We start from the raw sequence: 22564 nt of genomic DNA, 5'->3' as shown, positions 1-22564 counted from the left end.
TATTTCTAATGCAATTAAGACTTCTTTAAGTAAAGAACGAATAAATTCCATTTTAAATAAATATGAAGATTTATCAGTGTCAATCTCTGAAACAGAATCCTCTGAACCAGACAAATCATCATCAGAAACAGAATCAGAAAGATGTTGTTCATTTAAAAATTCATCTGGAAAATGAGAAGTTTTAAAAGACCTTTTACGTTTACTGGAAGGAGGAATAACAGACATAGCCTTCCTAATAGATTTAGAAACAAAATCTCTTATATTAACAGGAACACCCTGAGTATTAGATGTTGACTGAACAGCAACAGGTAATGGAACATTACTAAAGGAAATTTTATCTGCATTAGCAAGTTTATCATGACATTCATCACAAACAACAGCCGGAGGGACAGTTACCACAAGTTTACAGCAAATACACTTAACTTTGGTAGATCCAGCATCAGGCAGCGATTTTCCAGAAGTAGCTTCTGATTCAGGGTCAGTCTGAGACATCTTGCAATATGTAATAGAAAAAACAACATATAAAGCAACATTTATCAAATTCCTTAAATGACAGTTTCAGAAATGGGAAAAAATGCCAATGAATAAGTTTCTAGCAACCAGAAGCAAATAAACAACTAGACTTAAATAATGTGGAGACAATAATGACGCCCAAATTTTTTAGCGCCAAAAAAAGACGCCCACATTATTTGGCGCCTAAATTGACGCCACATCCGGTGACGCAGACATTTTTGGCGCGAAAAAAAGTGAAAAACATGACGCAACTTCCGGCGACAAGTATGACGCCGGAAATGACAAAGAAAATTTGGGCGCCAAAAAAGTCTGCGGCAAGAATGACGCAATAAAATGAAGCATTTACAGCCCCCGCGAGCCTAACAGCCCACAGGGAAAAAAGTCAATTTTTAAGGTAAGAAAAAATGTTTTAATTCATATGCATTATCCCAATAATGAAACTGACTGTCTGAAAAAAGGAATATTGAACATCCTGAATCAAGGCAAATAAATGTTTAAACACATATATTTACAACTTTATATAAAAGTGCCCAACCATAGCTTAGAGTGTCACAAAAAATAAGGCTTACTTACCCCAAGACACTCATCTACATATAGTAGAAAGCCAAACCAGTACTGAAACGAGAATCAGTAGAGGTAATGGTACATAAGAGTATATCCTCGATCTGAAAAGGGAGGTAAGAGATGAATCTCTACGACCGATAACAGAGAACCTATGAAATAGATCCCGTAGAAGGGACCATTGAATTCAAATAGGCAATACTCTCTTCACATCCCTCTGACATTCACTGCATCCTGAGAGGAAAACCGGGCTCCAGCCTGCTGCGAAGCGCATATCAACGTAGAATCTAGCACAAACTTACTTCACCACCTCCATGGGAGGCAAAGTTTGTAAAAACTGATTTGTGAGTGTGGTGAGGGGTGTATTTATAGGCATTTTGAGGTTTGGGAAACTTTGCCCCTCCTGGTAGGAATGTATATCCCATTCCTCACTAGCTCATGGACTCTTGCTAATTACATGAAAGAAATATGTAGATCAGTTTGAAGTCATAGGGTACCGCCAAGCCGTCTATCAGCTCCACCTGGGAATCCCTGGATTGTGACCCTTATCTGGGTAGCTTGTAATGGAGTCTGGACGCCATGAAATCTATTTCCGGCATCCCCCATCTACTGCAGATCTCCGCAAACATCTTGGGGTGGAGAGACCAATTCCCTGGATGAAATGTCTGTCTGCTCAAAAAATCTGCTTCCCAGTTGTCCACACCTGGAATGTGGATCGCTGAGAGCGAACAATTGAGTCTCTGCCCATTCCAGAATCCGAGATACTTCCCTCATTGCAAGGGAACTTCTTGTCCCCCCCTGGTGGTTTATGTACGCCATTGAGGTGATGTTGTCTGATTGGAATCTGATGAATTGGGACTACCCCACAGGGGGCCAAGCCTTCAGAGCGTTGAATATTGCTCGAAGTTCCAGAATATTTATAGGTAGACTCGATTCCTCTTGTGTCCATCTGCCTTGTGCCTTTCGGGCACCCCAAACGGCTCCCAATCCTGATAGACTCGCATCCCTGGTTACAATCTCCCAGGATGGTTTCAGAAAGGATGTCCCCTGAGACAGCTGCCCCGGTCGGGTCCACCTAGATAGGGACTCCCTCACCGGTCTGTCCAAAGATATCTGTTGGGACAAATCTGAATGATCGCCGTTCCATTGTCTCAACATGCACAGCTGCAAAGGTCTGAGATGGAACCTGGCAAATGGAATGACATCTATGCTGGATACCATGAGCCCAATGACCTCCATACACCTGGCCACAGATGTCCTGGAGGAAGTCTGCAGTGCTAGACAGTTGGACGCCAACTTGCAACGTCTCTGGTCCAATGTCTCTGGTCCTTCAGAAATATCTTCATTGCAGAAGAAACTAGTATCGTACCCAGGAACTTCACCCTGTTGCTGGGGACCAATGAACTCTTTCCTTCGTTTATCTTCCACCCGTGGGATTGAAGTAGAAGGAGGAGAGCTCTCGAATGATTCTCTGCCAGACTGCTGGCCCAGGATATCGTTCAGATATGGAGCCACTGCAATCCCTCTGGCTCTCGCTACTGCGAGAAGTGCTCCTAGAACCTTTGTAAAGAATCCTGGGGCCGTCGCCAGACCAAACGGAAGGGCCACAAACTGCTGGTCCAGGAAGGAAATTTGACGTGATCCTTGTGAATTGGAACATGAAGGTAAGCATCCTTCAGGTCTATAGTCATCATGAATTGCCCTTCTTGAACCAGAGGCAAAATTTACCTGATCGTCTCCATCTTGAACAATGGGACTGACAAAAACTTGTTTAGGGCCTTCAGGTCCAGACCTCTTTCTGCTGGAGGAACTGTGACGATTACCTCGAGAGATGAGAGATCCCTCACACACCCCAGGAAGGCGTCACTCTTTTCTGGTCTAGAAGAGATGTTTGACAGGAGTAACCTGCCCCTGGGCGGATACGATTTGAAACCTATCCTGTACCCCTGGGCGACGACCTCCAGGACCCAAGGGACTGTAACGTCTCCCCTCCAGGCCCCCGCAAAGAGAGATAGTCTGCCCCCTACCTGGTCCAAGGACAGATTGGGGGCCGCCCCTTCATGCTGATTTTGAATCGGCGGGCTTCTTGTTTTGCTTGTACTTGTTCCAAGAGTTTGCTGGCTTCCAAGATCCCTTGGATTGCTCAGATTTTGCGGAAGGCTGCTGGCACTGAGACTTGTCTGTACAAAAGGGAAGAAAAGTAGATCCCTTAGGTTTGGCTTTCTCATCCTGAGGTAAGCCCCCTTGCCGCCCGTGACTGTAGATAAGATGGAATCCAGGCCTGGGCCAAACAAAACCTTCCCCTTGAATGGGAGGGAAAGCAATCGAGACTTAGATGTCATGTCAGCAGACCACTATTTTAGCCACAGACCCCTCCAAGCTAAAACAGAAAACAATGATGTCTTTGCATTCAGGCATTTAATCTGCATGTTTGGCATCACAGATGAACAAATGTGCTACCCTTAAAGCTTTGATTCGATCCAAAATTTCCTCGAGGGGGGTCTCCACCTCGACCATTACTGATAGTGCGTCACAACAATAGGTAGCCGTGCCCGCCACCGCAGTGACTGCCGACGCCGGTTGGAAAATGAACCCGATCAGTTGGAACATCTTCCGCAACATGGACTCCATCTTTTTATCCATGGGTTCCTTAAAAGAGGAGCTATTCTCAAGCGGAATGGTTGTTCTCTTAGCGAGCGTGGAGATAGCACCATCCACCTTAGGAACGGTTCCCCACAGTTCAAGCTGCGCGTTCGGAATGGGGAAAAGTTTCCTAGAAGACGAGAGAGAAAAGGGCAAACCCAGTTTCTCACATTCATTTTTAATAATGTTCGCCATTTTGATAGGAACCGGGAAGGCCTGAGGCACTACCCTGTCCTCGTAAACCCTATCCAATTTGGGGATCGAAGGTTCCTCCAGCAGTTTCGGTTCCGGAACCTCCAGAGTAGCAAGCACTTCCTTTAACAGGAAACGCAAATGCTCCATCTTAAATTTGAAATCTGGTTCCTCCTCTGACGGAGGCCTAGAGGTAGCCGATTCCGACTCAGAAGCGGCCTCCTCCAAACAAATAGGAGTTGCCCTCTTCCGCGGATAATCTATCTGAGATATCCAGCGGAGTCGAAGACCCCTGAGACGGAGAGTCGTGCCGTACCTTCCGCTTGCGCTTAGTAGGACGAAGCATCAAATTTATGGCCGCAGAAACCGCCGTCTGAGGTGGACGGCTCAGTTGTACTAAATACGTTATTCTTTTTAGAAGTAGTAATATTGTCATAACATGTAGAACAGAGTTGTAACTGCGGTTCCACCGGAACCTCCTCACAGTATACAGTTAGTAGGTTTAGATAAGGAAGGAGTATCCTCCAACATAGAGTCCACCATAGCTTGCGCCTTTATTACGGACTTGATTATTGATTAAATGGCACCTTTATATCCCAATGTCTGGGGCACTCACCACCACCTATGACCCGAACTACAAGAAACCGCTTTAGTCTCCTTCCTATTGAGAAAGAGGAAGATACTGAGGCCACACCCGGTCCCATGGATAACCATGCAGGACCGCCCCTGCAACGAAGAAGAGACACGCCAAAAAAGCTTGCCTCAATCTCTCTATAACTGTTCCACACTGACAGAACCTCATCTCACACAAATGCAGTAAAAAACACAATAAACATTATCATGTATATTAAAATCCACCCTGTTCCATAACCCCCTTCCTAGGGTATTACCCTAGTTCTATACAGATAAAAGGAGTCACACTCTGACCCTTCTTGCGTTATTACATATATATATATATATATATATATATATATATATATATAATGAAAAGATCTTACCAGAATCAACGCCGTGGAACAGGAACACGGCCCTTCAAGTGCGACAGGTTAGTAGTGTCGCTTGTGACATGGACTTGAGAGAATAAAAGCAGGCAGCGAAACTCGTCAACACTGATTGCTTAAGGAGCTGTCAATATGAGTCGGGATGGTTTCTCAGAAGAACTCCCCCTGCATCTCCTTTCACCCATGCTCTCACCAAGAGGCTGACAGGTCTACCCTTTGAGTTAGCCACTAGGATGAGATCCAGGTAAAACCTCACAGTACACAGATGCATGCATGCATGTTTGATGTCAGATAAAAGTCAGGAGATGGTTGGACACTTGCAGTAACATGTATAGGCCAAACCTTTTTCCTATATATGTATAAAGGAAACTTCTATGGGAGCAGATCTCTAGCCCAGCCTACCTTACTCAAAAAAGAAATTAAATTACACAGGAAGGGGGTAAAAGGGGAGAGGGGTTGGATTTTGCAATTTAATACTTCTGGGAAGACTTCCTACCTGCTTCAAAAGGCAGAAGCTATTATGTGGTTTTCTTATCTTGACAATGAATAACCTATTAATGACGTGTAATAACTTTATCTAAAGCCCAGAAATGGCTCTATAAAAGTGTGAAAAAAAAGTTATGTTTATGTATTCAAAATACAACATAAATCAGAATTGTTTGCAAATCGGTTAAGATGGTCAGTCTACTGGCGACCCTTCTAAATTGGCTCCTATTCCATTAAAAGAGTATAAAGCAATATTTTTTCTTTAAACTAAGAAAACAATATTGAAAAGTTTTCCAAGACTGCACTCTAACATCTAAGTTCTTACAGTAGCAAAAAACAAAGTGGGCAGGTGGGGATTAGAACAGTATTGCAGCGTCTGCTTTATAGTCTACTGCAGTGTTTTTCAACCAGTGTGCCGTGGCAAACTAGTGTGCCATGAGAGATCCTCAGGTGTGCCACGGCAGACTGACAACAGTGAGGGGGTGTCCCTCTTTCAAATTTTGAAATATTGGGAGGTATGTGACAGGCTCATCAGGCATCATTTACAACCATGACATTGACATTCATTCACAGACAATCATTATGATTGTTTGTGAATGAATGTCAATATGTCATGTATAGTTTGTAGGAGGCATGGCATGACAGCACAGTACAGTGTATATATATATATATATATATATATATATATATATTTATTTATATCCTGTATTAGGCTACAATGTGTGATTTTGTAAAATTTTGGGATGGTGGTGTGCCACAGGATTTTTTAATGTAAAAAAGTGTGCCATGGCAAAAAAAAGGTTGCAAATCACTGGTCTACTGTATGCTCTGCTTGGATGCTGGTACAAAGTTTCTTTCATGAAGCATTGTGGGCTCTCACTCATTTCATGTTAGCAAAGTACCACTGTAGTGCGTACATACAGAGTACAAAGTGAGTAGTAATAATTTCCTTCTTGTAAGCATATGTCTTGCAATACTAAATGAGTGAAGTAACTAGAAGTGTGCATTTTGCAATTTCGCTAGCTGGCGAATGCAAAAGAAGGTGGCTGCTCGCGCCCTTTGGCTCTTTTTGGAGCCAGATTTCTTCTTGTTCAATACACTAAGATCTGGATTTGCAGAGATCTTAGTGTGTTGCGCTTTCACAAGAATAAATCCGGCTCCAAAAAGAGCTGAAAACTGCGAGGGGTGCCTTCTTACTCATTCGGTAGCTTCCACATGTTTAATGGATACTATTTTATTTATAAAGATGGAACCATATTACCATTGCTTCTTTCAAGATGCATTAAGGATAAAAGCATTTCTGCAAGATCATTATTCAAATTGTACAACTCTTTTGCTTCCTTCTGTTGTATGGCTGCGATTCTTGTTTTATGAGGTTTACCAAATATAAATTAAATACAAAAATAAACCAATTATGAAGAACTTCAGCTAAAACAGGAAACATTGTGATATGATCATTAATCTAGTGCAGTAAATAAAGGCATTAGTCTTATAAAGTAAAAAATAAGACAGATTTTTATTTAATAGGTTTTTGAATTAAGTCAAGTTCTCATTGATTTACCCAGATTTTGTTCTATATTTTTCAATGTATTACATTTAGAAGTCCCTAGTGTGTCAATTAAAAGGCCGTCCTTTTGTAGATTTGCTCTTTAAGTGTCCGGCTGAGCGACGTAATTTTTTTCTCTCCTCAAGGTGTTGCTTTAAGGCTTCCTGACGTTTCTTAAGTTGTTCAGACTAGGGGAAAAAAAACAGAGCAGTGAAACTCTTGTCTGAACTTAAAGTGGTCTTTCTTGGAGGTTTAAACATTGAAGAGAAGTAAGGTCAAAATTACAATTGTAATTATTATTAAACACAGAATGCAGCTTTAAAAAACATTTACATTTTACTTCTATTATCAAATTTGCTTTGTTCCTTTGGTGTCCTTTGTTGAAGCATGACTTAAGAGTATGCACATGATTTTAACTCTCTTTGGCAGCAGCGTTTGGAAGAATATATAACTGTACTACAAACATTGTTGTAAACACTGCTGCCATAGATTGCTAGACACATGCACTCTCCTGAGCTCCTAGTTTACTATTCAACAAAGAATGAAGCCAATTTGATAATAGAAGCAAAGAAAGCCGATTAACATTGCAGGCTCTATCTAAACCATTTAAGTTTCATTTTCACTGAACTGCACCTTTAAAGGAACATTGCATCTTTGTTTTTGTCTTCACTTTTCTCATCAATAGCATTCTACTATTGTGACCGTGTGTTAAACATCCAGCTGACAATTAAAAGATGTAACAAGCTAATGATAATACTTTACCACCAGTTCAGGTTGGTCCTTTGGGGCAGCTCCTGGAGACAAACTATTCTGCTACCAGCTGTACAGCCTTGACAGACAGTTGTCATGGATACACAGTAAACAAAATACAATTATAAAGATGTCTTCACAAAACTTAAGTTATTAGGTGCCATTTACTTAAAAACCACAATATTAATCTTAAAGATCACTACATAATTGCTTTCTCAAGAAGCAACTTGTTGCATAATGCACAAATGATATCATTCATAATAGAATTGCTCTTTCATTCAAAACAATTGTTGCCACAATAATATTGTCAAATACATTTTTATGCCGTAGGAAAAGATTTATTTGAAAGTGGGTGGTGTTAACATTAGTGAAGATGACTCGCAATAAGAAGTTGCACTTTATATCCCTTCATAACAGACAAAGTAATTAAGGTTTGATGGGAAGGGATAGCAGATAGAGTACCTGCTTTTGGTATAATGAGGGGATATAAAGGATGAGTTACTAAATACTGTAGTTAATCAGATGACATGACTGAGCAAGGATGGGGATAGGGTTGGTACAGAAATATAGATTTGGGTGCCGATAGCAAACAGAGCGTATTAAAACTCACAGAATCTGAATAATAAGACAAGAGACTTTTTGTGCATCGATCAGAGGACATTTTAAAACAATGTTCCTGCAGGGGGCTGCTTCCGGGCAGCGACCAAGATGGCCGACTTACTTTTACACTCTGAGGACTCACTGATGAATCCGTTGCTTATCAGTGTATAGACCCTACATCCACGATCAAGATTTGTGTGAGACTATCTATAACAATCTAATGAACATTTAGATCTGCTTAAAAGTCATCAACTCAAGTGCAGAGGTACCGGAACGGTGAGCCTGCAGTGGCAACGTGTATGCGTTTGAGGCCTTCATCTAACCACCCCCCCCAGGTAAATCTGGGTATAGCAGCCAAATCGAGCTGTATTTTCCATAATAACTTTTACTGAATGGTAATTTGGGTTATTGAGCTTCAAGTGTCTGAAATACGAAATCCTTAAACACTAACATGGCGACAAAAAATGATTTGACCCTAGACAAGCTATACTTCAACATGGGGGAGTACTTTAACAGCTTGTCATGAACTCCTCAGTTCCACCTTAACTCATGTTGTTACATCTCACATACCACCTTAAGAATCAATTACCAGGCTCTCTTTTCTTTTAAAAGCCTTCTATTCCCATAAACCTTTGCTGGTTTATTGAAGGTTGATACCCACTCACTCTCCAGCCCTTCTCGTTGCATGTGTAAAACAGAGTATCACTTGTTCTATGATTAGTCTCCCTCAACTAAAGCTACTTCTCAACTAAGGCAGAAGTCACCTGTTGCCAAGCAAAGCGGAACTCAATTCCCCGGAAGGATTTCGGAAGTCTTTCACTAACAGCGTCTTACGCTGCACCTAATAACTCCTGTCTGCTTGTTCCGCAATAGCTGCTGCACACACGCAGCTCAAACAACTTCCAGTCTAACGGACACAGCCCGCAATCTACGGAGAGGATAAGAGAGGCTGCACACACACAGCTGCTAGAGCCAGGTTCAGTATACAAGTGTTAGCATTGCCGTTAAAGTCTGTGTACATTGCTTTACTGCAAGGTGTATTATTTAAAGGGCCAGCAAGCTGATATAGTATTCTTAACACTGTGTACATTTCTTTACCGCAAGGTGTATTATTTAAAGGGCCAGCAAGCTGAAACAGTATACTTCACACTGTGAACTTATCTTTACCGCAAGGTGTATTATTTAAAGGCACAGCATTACCTTAAAGGGGACCTCACTTGTCTTTCACACACTTATATAAACTACTAGTTATTATCTAAGAGTTTGCATAGTAGAAACTTATCTCTAGACCCAGACATAATTCACCTGATCTTACTACTTATAATATTGAGGTGAATATACCGGGCTACATTATACCAGGTGATTAAGACTCTGTCTCCTCACTAGCAGACAGACTTAGTCACATGATACAAACTATTTATCGAGAATACCCATAATCAGACTAAAGAAACAGCAATCGAATTGCTGATCATTACATAGCTTCCGTAGAGACATTGAAGATTTGCTTACTCTGGTTCTGTTACTCTCTATTACCACTGATGCCGTGAATTTACCAGATGGGACAGATGTACCGCAAGAAGATGCCCAAGTAAATGACCACATACAGTTGACACCTACCGCTGGGATGCCCTCTATGGTCGGTGGTCCGGTGAGAGAGTCTGAGAATTGGCCGATGGTGCAGCGTTTGGAGAGAGGGGCGAAGTTGGAGGCATCTGAGATCTCGGAGAGGACTGATGGCGGGAGCAGCTTAGCGGTGGTGATCGACCGCGATCGAGAGTATATGCTTATACATTTCTCAACAGCAAAGCGGCACTTTGAGGACTACGCAGATGTAACTCTGCACTTACCACGGATGCCGAAGCAGTTGATTTGGGAGAGTCCCAGTGCTCACAACATGACATCCAGTTTTTATTTCAGCACGAAGGTTTGGATTTTACACTGGGTTATGTATCTAGTTTCTATCTACCCTCTAAAAACCGGAGTAGAGTGACTGCTGTATCTTAAGACAATTCTTTTATGGGGAGCGTGAGCTTACAAATCTTCACTATACCCAGCCCATGCTCTGCTATATTGATCTGCGGACTTATTAACTGTTTGATGCAGGCATACACTCTTGATTATGATTTTCCACTACAGTATCTGATTGTTTTAAATAAGGGGATTGCTTAAGTTTGCAATACATATGCTACAATTGGGGTATTTTACTGTTGAAGATTGTCTTATGTTGCCATATCCCTATTTAAGATCCATCATTTACAGTAAGATTATAGGAATAAGTTATACTGAGGTAAGAGGAGGTTATACATTATGTTTAACCTGACTTGCTTATAGAACTGTCAGCTAACTAGTAGTATTGTTTTAGTCTCGGTCAGATAGAGTTATATAGCATAGACTACCCAAGGTTGTTTACCCTCTATCAATCTCTTATGATCCCTAGGTTGTTTTCCAAATGTTATTTAGCCTGTAGTAATTATGCAAGCCCCTGTGTCTTTCTATCCTTAGTCCAAATTATAGCTTGACCACTAGGCATAGGGTCCAGTTAGATTTATAGATTTTTTTATATCTCTACAGTTTACAGTATACATATATATTTTATGATACTCAAAGCCCTATCGAGAGTTTTAGTATCTACTCAGATGAGATGGTTTATTAAAATGGTTAGGAGTTTACTAGATTATGTTATCCAATTTCCTGTTGTGTTGCATAGGGCCCATGCTTCTATGACAGGATTAAGTTACACTCTGATTTATTGTGACATGATATCATACATAGTTATTATATTAAAATGTTGAACTCTTTCATAAGTGTTGTTTCCTATCAGCAGTAAATATAACTCCTACTTTTACCTATATTGTACTTTCATTAACTTGATGACCTCACACACAAGTATTCCCCTTTTTATGTATTATGAGATTATATCAGAAGGGCTGGTAGACCCCAGTTAACTTCTTGGAATTAGCCATATATATTATGGACTCCACCCCATATTCAATTCCCATCATTATACCAAGTCTTAGTAGCCCAGTTACCTGTTCATATTATAGTGTCCGTCTTTTTACCTTGTTATTCCATTCATCTATTCTCACCAAGGGTCTATGAGTACAATTTGTGTGTTACAACTTATTATATGAACCCTAAAAAAACAAACTAAAAATGGAGGTTTCTCAGATGGGATCCAAAAGTGATACCCTATTGTTCATGACTGTCCTTTTTAGTTGTATCCCCCCTGTAGTGCAGTGAGGTCCAAAAGTGGCCTCAGATGATATTGAAAGGTCATACAGTTTAAGTGGCAAGCATGCTGTATACTAATATTCTTTATGCAATGTCATAATGGTATGTTTTGAATTTCTTGGTTAAACCAATATTGGATGTATACTCAGAAACAGTTTTTGTATTTTGTTTTTACTAAAATGTATTGTTTATGTGCCGCAAATTTAACCTCAATTAAAAAAAAAAAAAAAAAAAGAATGTTCCTGCACCGAGATATTTTTTTAATGGTTGATGAGATGTGTCACTGGTAACCAATAGAGAACCTCTGCTTTTCAACCAGTAACCAATCAATTAATTTGGCCCAGTTTTACACACATTAATTTCCTGTAAGCCAAAACCAAAATAAACAGCTTTAATATAACCTTTGATTCCATTAAAAAAAAAAAAAATACTCGTCTCATCACTGCCCTTTCACATGCAGGAGACATTTTTTTTTCAGGCTATTTCATATATATGGCTTTTATTTGAGCTGACTATTATCACTAATTATGAACAAGCAGCTGTACACCCCAGAGAATCCAGTACACTTATACTGCACCACACTGGTGCTTGATGCTTGTTCTTTTTCCTAACTTTATATTCTATTATCTTAAATACAACACTGTGAGGTACCTTATTCCTTCTTTGCAGAATTTGATTCTTCTATACAATGGCCCGTTTGTTGGGAGAATGCTGCCAAAGGTGAAGTTTTGTAAGTTTCTGGGACTGTGTGCATCTTAATAGCGCCTTCTTTTATAATGCTGTTTTGTATTATTTATTGTTCGTATTTTTTTTTTATTTTTTTTTTTAATATGTAGCCATTATTACCTTACAGCTACCTACTTGTTTGACGTTGAATGGCTTAGTTGGCATAAACTAACTCACCCTTGTTCTCATTAGAGATTAATTTCACATATTTCAAATTCATTACAGCAGAACTCACCTGTGGGGTCTGCCTTGATGTAGACAGGAAAGTTGATATATTTTGTACTAAAAATCCTGTAAGTATGGATATAGTGTGCAGGTATTTGATTGTGCCATAGAAGCATACACTGCGTGGTTAGAGGTAGAATGAGAATCCCAAAAGGACTGTGCTATAAATGCCAACGTTTTGTAAATTTGGAGAGAAAAAAAAAGGGCAACCAGCATGGTCACATGCTGCAGATAAAGAGGGATTAGCAACGAGAAGCTGCCTTTAGACATAGCAGTCTCTGTTGATTATGTGAAATGATGATAAGGCTGCATAGTGTGAAGATGAGAGTTTGATATGAGAGAGACTAAACACAATTAAACAATGTTTAACACAGCAATTGACAAAATATGTAAATGAAAGGAACAATTGTAATTGTCTTAGAGATTGTTCTTTGTTAACGTCGTGTTACAGTTTGGTATAGTTCTATAAAAATATGTTACTGTTTAAGTTATAGCTATTACTCTGCATGCTGCACACATTTGTACGCGCTGTACAACTGCATACTGATCCAGGTGACGCGTATTGTGCAAGTGATACTTCTAAAACACTGATGTGCATCCAAGACAGTTAGTATGGCAGTCAGTGACTAGATCAGACTGCTTTTCTTTTTAAATTTTCTGAATTTTTATGAAGTTAACACATGGGCACTTGCCACAAGAGGTATCTACAATCCATTACCAGCATAGAAGGGATGTAATGCACATTACACTTCTCAAGTTATGAACAAGATAACAGTGCAAAAAATACAGCTCAAGGACTGCACAGTTTAACTTAGGCCTTTCTGAATGAAAATAGCACCAATCTATGAACACACAGACTAAAAATACCACAGAAGGGATAACGAGAGCAAGCAATTTGATAATTGATACTAGGAAGTGTCCCACCTGTTACAATTTACATGCCTGAGTCTTGCAGGGCTGTGTCATGAATAGGGTACTAAGAATAGACTTCTGAAGTTGCACAAGCAAATTCTTTGCACGTTAAAATTATTCTAAGCATTGCATAGGCAAGTGGTGGAATGATGAATAGGATGTATTCAACTTACAGAAATGATCAGCCAGTCTAGTTTAAGAAATACTTTTTCCTGACAAATTCGCCCATCTGCCAAAAGCAAACTGAACACATTAATTTAATCCATTCACGATACCATAACTGCCTGTACCTATTATTTATCTCCATTAAAGTGCCAACAAATTCTGCCGCACTATACTGGGTGTACAGTAGAGACAAGTAAGGGAAAGCAGGTCCCTAGTACTCTGATTAGTTAAAGACCAGACAAGAATTAGCTGCCAGCCCTATGTCCAGCCACAGTACTTTCATTTTATGAAAATGTCCACAATCAATTTCTTTACACTCAGAGTGCACTCATATCAGCACTGTTGGGTATATTTCTTCTGTAGAAGAATTAAATGGCTCCCAGATAATTAAAAGGGTGTAATATAAACACCTGAGTTGGTTCACACATTTCTAAGCAAGAATCTGTTTGAAGAAAGGTAGGAGAAATGACAGAGGCAACTGTCTGATATAACCTTCTACAGATTATCTTATGCTAACGAACCAGAATGTTGACTTGCTTGCTGCTCAAAGGCCTTAAATGTATAGATTTCACAGTATTGTTCCCGGACTGCTGGGATATGTGGTCAAGCAAACTAAATGAAGATTAATATATCAGATATGGTGCAAAGTGTGACATCTATTTTGCTTTATGCACAGCAGAGATACACATTCTGTAATACCAAACTTTTGGATACATATTTTGAATTGGGTGTATCGTCCATCTGGCCCACGGTTCTACTGCAATGGCTGAGGATAACTTCCTAATAATCTCATCTACACACACACAGATTGTGTAGAGATTGAATTGGATTGACTACCACAGTTTAAGGAAGCACTGAAATTATTATCAGAAATTATGTCCCAAGTTGTGACAGATCTGGCTGGGAATCAGGTGACTGGTGGTATGATGTGAGCAGGATTAATAAAGAAAGAGAAATAGTAAGGCAAAATGAACAAAAAGAACTGCTAGTTAGAAAAAAATTATATTACTATGTATAAGAGAAAAGAATAGACGATTCAGATTCTTTGAAGGTACAGTTTATAACTATAGCTCCCAACATTAAATTAAAAAAATTAAATTAATTAAAACAATAATTTATAAACATTGGTATTTAATTTAAAAGAATCCTTTGTTGGGGAATAACATTGGTGAACATCCTAAATTTATTTATAAAAAGGGGGGGAAAACAACTTTCAAATATTCTTGCACTTAATGGATTTAAAAATGAATACATCTGATGTTACCCTAACTTATGAAGTGTAAGGTTTTTTTCCCTTTGTTTGAGCTGCAAAGCTTGCAAGCATATAACAATTACCTCTACAAAGGCCAGTAAGAGTTTAAATATTAAAGACATTATAAGATGCATGGATAATTATGTAATTTATTTGTTACAATGTTCTTGTAAACTTCAATATTTGAGATAAACAAGTTGAAGACTCCAATACAGAATTAGAGAACATCTATTACATATACAACATGGGAGTACTGATTATGTGCTATTTAAGCACTTTAAAGAAGTACACGTGGCCTCAAATATTGGGTCATAAAAACATAATTTATGTAAGAACTTACCTGGTAAATTAATTTCTTTCATATTGGGAAGAGTCCATGAGCTAGTGAAGTTTTGGATATATAATCCTACCAGGAGGGGCAAAGTTTCCCAAACCTCAAAATGCCTATCAATACACCCCTCACCACACCCACAATTCAGTTTAATGAATAGCCAAGTAGTGGGGTGAAAAAGAAAGGAGTAAAAAGCATCAACAAAGGAATTTCAAAATAATTGTGCTTTATACAAAAAAATCATAACCCCCATAAAAAGGGTGGGTCTCATGGTGTGATATACCTTTAAGATATATCCCATTATGGTACATGAACCTCCCTATAAATAGTGGGTGTGGTACATTCTATACCTTGCCTGAAAATTGAAGCAGTCAAGGTGTTCCTATCTGACGCAACTTCTAAACTCTGGTCAATGATACACTATGCATTTGGCATAATACTTATAATACAAGCTACATCCCACTCTGCTTGCCTATCAGCTTAAAGTCAGCATTGCTTACTTTTTCTCTCAACCCTGGCCGTCATCGCTGTTTGGAAGGCCGGTCTGCCTGGGTAACTCCGGGGATCAAAGAGCCGCCGGAACTACTTACCGCGTTTCCGGACGTTGCACTCACAGCACAGCCACGGACCGGAGAGGAGCTTTTTCCCCTACTTCTCCCCGCAACCTCTTGCAGATAATCCTTGACAAGGTAATCAACCTTAACATTATGTTAAATAGCTGAAGTGTCTCTTATTGCAAAATATGCTTAAACGTTCTTAAAGTGGAAATACTGTATGAATCCGGAATTGCTTGCTTGAATCTGTAAATATTTTAGGATGGAAGTGTGAGTGCGTGAAAATCGGCTGAAGGCTAAAAGTTGAAGATTGCTATCTCCTAGTGATCAATCCTTATCAGTGATCACTCCAGTACTTAAGGACATTCTATCAGATTCTCTTATTTTACACTAAAGGTCTGTTAACTGATTTAATTAGATCTGCAATAGTGTAATTATCCACTCTTATTAATAGACTCAATCCGGTCTGGACAGGTCATTATTAGACATTGATTTCCTGTCTGAGACATTTAAAGAGCTACAATTCCTAATATTAACACTATCTAATAAACCTCATCAGAGGGAAATATACATAGTTGTGACATAATTTTCAGGCCCAAAATACAAAGTGTTAAAGGAATTGTAACAGTTATGTCTCCTGAAGAAATAGAAAACCAGTTCAGTAGCATAGAGCAAACACTAGATTATTTAGCTCATGCCTTGACTGAAGTACAAGCTGAAAATTTGGCTATAAAAACAGTACTAAAAGATTACATGGCTGCAAAAAGCACTGAGGTGCCTGAGCCTCATATCCAGTACCCACAGCCTTTTTCAGGCAAGAGGCAGGAATTTAGAGACTTTAAAACTGCATGCCATTTACTCTTTTCACTGCGACCTCGCACATACCATTCTAACCGTATAAAGGTCTGCACAACCATTTCATTTCTGCAAGGAGAACCCAGAACATGGGCAAATAGGTATTATGAAAATAATGATCCTATTCTTGACTCCTTATCAGATTTCTTTCAAGCCATGGCTAATTTATATGAAGACCCTGATACTCAATTACTAGCTGAAACCAAGTTGCGCTCCCTTAAACAAGGGAAGCGGACGGTCGAGGAGTATACAACTGATTTTCAGATGTGGGCGGTGGACTCACAATGGAATCAAATTAGTTTAAGAAACCAGTTCAGGCTGGGCCTATCTGAGACTCTGAAAGATGAGCTTTCCAGACAGGAAATGCCAGATAATCTTCCTGCACTAATAAAATTGAGTACAGCCATTGACCGACGGATTAGAGAAAGAAGATCAGAAAAGGCAACATATGATTATGTACCTAAACGCTCGTATACGTATACTACTCAGTCAGAGAAAACCTCTGCCAGCTCAACCCCCATGGAGATTGGAGTTATAAAGGGACCTCTCTCAGATGAAGAGAAAACAAGGAGACGACTAGAAAATCTATGTCTGTACTGCGGAAAAAAGGAGCATATAGTAACCCACTGTCCATCTTTACAAAGACAAAAGAAGGGTAAGCAAAGTACTCTGAATAGTATAACCCATGACCTAGAAAATAAACAATTGACATTGCTTCTCTCTTTACAGTGGGATCAGGAAAGTATCCAGTGCAGGGCGTTGATTGATTCTGGTGCATCCGGAAACTATATAGATACCTTGTATGTTGTAAATAATAAAATCCCTCTTGTGTGCAAGCAAAACCCTGTTTATGTCAAATCAATTGATGGTACCTTGATTAAACAAGGACCGATCACACATCACACCATACCCTTATTGACTACAACTGACAAGGGCCACACTGAGTATATCAGTTATGATGTAATACCCATTTCTCTCCACACTATCATAATGGGATATACATGGTTACAAAAACATAATCCTGATATTAATTGGGAACACTCTCAAATCAAACTAAACTCTGTTTATTGTTTGAACACTTGTTTTCCTCATACTATTATTGCAAATTTACAGGAGGGTGTTCCAGCGATCTATCAGGATTTGGCAGACGTATTTAATATGTTAGAGGCAGAAAACCTACCTCCACACAGAAGGTTTGACTGTCCCATAGACACAGTCCCAGGGGCAATAATACCACATGGAAAAATGTATCCATTATCCCAAAATGAGTTAACCTTTCTGAGATCATATCTGGATGATAACCTGAGAAAAGGTTTTATATCTCATTCAACTTCCCCCGCAGCAGCAGGGATGTTTTTGGTTAAAAACAAAGATGGCACGATAAGACCAATAATCGACTACCGGTCGTTGAATTCTATTACCATAAAAAACAGATACCCACTACCCCTAATTCCTGAATTAATAGAACGTCTAAAGGGAGCTAACATATATACAAAATTAGATCTAAAGGGGGCATACAATTTAATACGAATAAAGGAGGGTGACGAATGGAAAACTGCCTTTCTCACTAGGTATGGACTGTATCAATACAACGTTATGCCTTTCGGTTTAAGCAATGCCCCCGCGACATATCAGCATTTTATCAATGAGATCTTCCACGATTTAATGGATATATGTGTTATAATTTACTTAGACGATATCCTAGTCTATTCCAAAACACAGCAAGAACACGAAAAACACGTCAGATGGGTCTTGACAAGATTAAAAGAACATAAGTTGTATGCTAAGAAAGAAAAATGCCTGTTTCATGTAAACAAAATTAAGTTTCTAGGATACATCATAACACCTGATAAAATCCAAATGGATCCAGAAAAGGTATCTGCTGTACTTAAATGGCCCATTCCGACTTCCGTACGTGCATTACAAAGATTCATAGGTTTTGCTAATTATTACCGAAAATGTATTAATAACTTTTCTAATATCGTGAAACCATTAACCCAACTCACCAGTAAAAAACAAAGATTTAAATGGACAGCAGAAGCACAAACAGCCTTTGAAAACCTTAAGAATCATTTCGTCACTGCCCCTGTATTACATATGCCAGATCCTAAACTGCAATATGTATTAGAAGTGGACGCCTCCACTTCAGGTATTGGGGCAGTTTTGTCACAAACCACTGATGAAAATACCGAAATACATCCTGTTGCTTACTACTCTAGACGTTTTACCCCAGCAGAGAACAACTATAGCATAGGGGATAAAGAACTGCTAGCTATAAAGGTATCTCTGGAACAATGGAGACACCTTTTAGAAGGCACTACTAAGCCTTTTAGAATATATACGGACCATAAAAATCTCCAATATCTAAAAAGGAGTAAAACCTTATCAGCTAGACAAGTGAGATGGTCATTGTTCTTAGACAGGTTCAACTTTTTAATCTCATATAGGCCTGGGGAACTGAATATTAAAGCTGACGCTCTATCTCGGTTCCATGAACAGATCTGCCATGAAACACTTAAAGGGACAGTTTACTCAAAATTTTTCTCCCCTTTAATTTGTTCCCAATGATCCACTTTACCTGCTGGAGTGTATTAAATTGTTTACAAGTAGCTCCTTTACCCTTATATTGGCATTTGAAATTGTTAATTTAGCATGTGGTATCCTCACCTATTCTGAAAGTTTGTGGCCGCGCGTACCAGCTATAGATAAGCTTTGTAAACACAGCCAGCAGAAGAAATTACACTCCCAGTGTGATAAAGCAAAGATAAGGTAATAAAATGTTGATTTTCCATTGTTCTCTCAAAGTACTGGTGATTGTTTTAAGGACAGATATAAGATAAAGAAGCAGGTATATGTGCACAATGTGATACAGTAATGAGATCTGATTATACCTACAAGCTCAACCTATTTTATTAGGCTGTGGCTTCAAAACACAAAATCAGAGCTTTAATATACAGAAATAAACCTTAAAAAGCTAATTTTCATACATTTTTTACTCTGCAGTTGGTAAAAAAAGCAATTGTAAACACATTAAGGGAAAAACTATTTTACCGTATACTGTCCCTTTAATCCAACCATACCAGCCGAAAAATTCATAGGAGTATTAACACCCCTAGAAAAAGAAATAACAAAATTCTTAAAAAAGGAAATCAACATACCTAAAGAATGCGTAAGAGACTCTAAGACTGGTTTGTTATACCATAACAAAAAGTTGTACATACTAGTCAGTTTAAGAAAAGAAATCCTGCATCACACTCATAATATACCCCTATCGGGACATAGTGGCATACAAAAAACCATAGAGAAAACACGACGAACCTTTTGGTGGCCACATATGGACCAAAATATATATGATTATATTTCCTCTTGTGACACCTGTGCCAGGAATAAAAAAGATCACAAAAGACCAAAAGGGTTACTAGTACCTCTGCCTATTCCTGTTAGACCATGGAGTACGATTTCTATGGATTTCATAGTAGAACTGCCTAAATCACAACACTACAACACAATACTAGTCGTAATGGATCACCTAACCAAATTAGGACACTTTATAACTTTAAAAGGGTTACCATCAGCTTACACAACCGCCAATACCTTTCTTAAACATGTTTTCAAATTACATGGGTTACCAACCGTAATCATCACAGACAGAGGTACACAATTGACCTCATCATTCTGGAGATCCTTATGTAAGAGATTACAAATTAATCCCAAGTTTTCTACAGCCTTCCACCCACAAACGAATGGTCTAACCGAAAGGTTAAACCAAACATTGGAACAATACCTGCGTTGTTATATATCACACCAACAAGATGACTGGGTGGATTATCTACCTTTAGCGGAATTCGCCTACAACAATTCGGTTTCATCTACCACAAAGATGACACCATTCTATGCAACTTATGGATTTCATCCATCAACCATTCCAGTATCTAATATTGAAGTGAATTCCCCAGCCGCCACAGATTTCTCTCAACAGTTGCAAGAAAGATTAAAGGAACTTACCTTACATCTTAACAATGCAAAGACTTACCAGAAATACTACTATGATCAACATCATAGATCCGGACCCGGATATAAGGTAGGAGATAATGTACTACTATCAACAAAAAATCTAAAGCTGCGAGTACCTACAAAGAAGCTTGCAAACCAATTCATTGGACCTTTTGTTATTGAGAACATAGTAAATCCATCCACTGTGAGATTGAAACTGCCAGCTATTTATAAATTCCACCCCACGTTCCATGTATCCCTTGTGAAACCTTATAAACTCCCAGACATAATTTCCAGTCAAGCCAAAGCACCCATCATAATAGACTACCAAGAAGAATTTGAAATTGAGAAAATCCTGGACTCCCGATTCCATGGAACACATCTCGAATATCTCCTAAAATGGAAGGGTTTTGGTCCTGAGGAGAACTCCTGGATACGTCACACAGAGCTAAATGCTCCACGCTTGATCAGAGCCTACCATCGCCGAAATCCTTTGAAGCCTTCTCTAGTTAGTTAAAGGAGATCTTGAAGGGGGGAGTGTGTGATATACCTTTAAGGTATATCCCATTATGGTACATGAACCTCCCTATAAATAGTGGGTGTGGTACATTCTATACCTTGCCTGAAAATTGAAGCAGTCAAGGTGTTCCTATCTGACGCAACTTCTGGTCAATGATACACTATGCATTTGGCATAATACTTATAATACAAGCTACATCCCACTCTGCTTGCCTATCAGCTTAAAGTCAGCATTGCTTACTTTTTCTCTCAACCCTGGCCGTCATCGCTGTTTGGAAGGCCGGTCTGCCTGGGTAACTCCGGGGATCAAAGAGCCGCCGGAACTACTTACCGCGTAGTTCGCACTCACAGCACAGCCACGGACCAGAGAGGAGCTTTTTCCCCTACTTCTCCCCGCAACCTCTTGCAGATAATCCTGGACAAGGTAATCAACCTTAACATTATGTTAAATAGCTGAAGTGTCTCTTATTGCAAAATATGCTTAAACGTTCTTAAAAGTGGAAAATACTGTATGAATCCGGAATTGCTTGCTTGAATCAGTAAATATTTTAGGATGGAAGTGTGAGTGCGTGAAAATCGGCTGAAGGCTAAAAGTTGAAGATTGCTATCTCCTAGTGATCAATCCTTATCAGTGATCACTCCAGTACTTAAGGACATTCTATCAGATTCTCTTATTTTACACTAAAGGTCTGTTAACTGATTTAATTAGATCTGCAATAGTGTAATTATCCACTCTTATTAATAGACTCAATCCGGTCTGGACAGGTCATTATTAGACATTGATTTCCTGTCTGAGACATTTAAAGAGCTACAATTCCTAATATTAACACTATCTAATAAACCTCATCAGAGGGAAACATACATAGTTGTGACACATGGACTCTTGCCAATATGAAAGAAATGAATTTATCAGGTAAGTTCTTACATAAATTATGTTTTCTTTCATGTAATTGGCAAGAGTCCATGAACTAGTGATGTATGGGATAGAAATACCCAAGATGTGGAACTCCACACAAGAGTCACTAGAGAGGGAGGGATGAAATAATAACAGCCATTTTCCGCTGAGAAAATTAAATACACAACCAAAAAACATAATTTATGTAAAAACTTACCTGATAAATTCATTTCTTTCATATTAGCAAGAGTCCATGAGCTAGTGACGTATGGGATATACATTCCTACCAGGAGGGGCAAAGTTTCCCAAACCTCAAAATGCCTATAAATACACCCCTCACCACACCCACAATTCAGTTTAACGAATAGCCAAGAAGTGGGGTGATAAAAAAGTGCGAAAGCATATAAAATAAGGAATTGGAATAATTGTGCTTTATACAAAATCATAACCACCACAAAAAAAGGGCGGGCCTCATGGACTCTTGCTAATATGAAAGAAATTAATTTATCAGGTAAGTTCTTACATAAATTATGTTTTCTTTCATGTAATTAGCAAGAGTCCATGAGCTAGTGACGTATGGGATAATGATTACCCAAGATGTGGATCTTTCCACA

At 39.0% G+C, this 22564-nt stretch overlaps 2 protein-coding genes across 2 annotated transcripts in view; one reads left to right on the top strand and one right to left on the bottom strand.

The window, feature by feature from the left end:
- ATP6V1C2 (ATPase H+ transporting V1 subunit C2) overlaps positions 1-22564 on the top strand; it is a 450645-nt gene that overhangs the window by 47098 nt on the left and 380983 nt on the right. The window lies entirely within an intron of this gene.
- Positions 6886-22564, bottom strand: part of NOL10 (nucleolar protein 10) — a 282225-nt gene continuing 266546 nt past the window's right edge. The window contains exon 21 of the mRNA XM_053709682.1: positions 6886-7130. Within this exon, the coding sequence (XP_053565657.1) occupies positions 7011-7130 (120 nt within the window). The 3' untranslated portion in view covers positions 6886-7010. The remainder of the gene's footprint in view (positions 7131-22564) is intronic.

Source organism: Bombina bombina, chromosome 4 (genome assembly GCF_027579735.1).
Source record: "Bombina bombina isolate aBomBom1 chromosome 4, aBomBom1.pri, whole genome shotgun sequence".
NCBI lineage: Eukaryota > Metazoa > Chordata > Amphibia > Anura > Bombinatoridae > Bombina > Bombina bombina.
The sequence above is the reverse complement of the archived record's forward strand: the minus strand, read 5'-3'. Positions and strand labels throughout refer to the sequence as shown.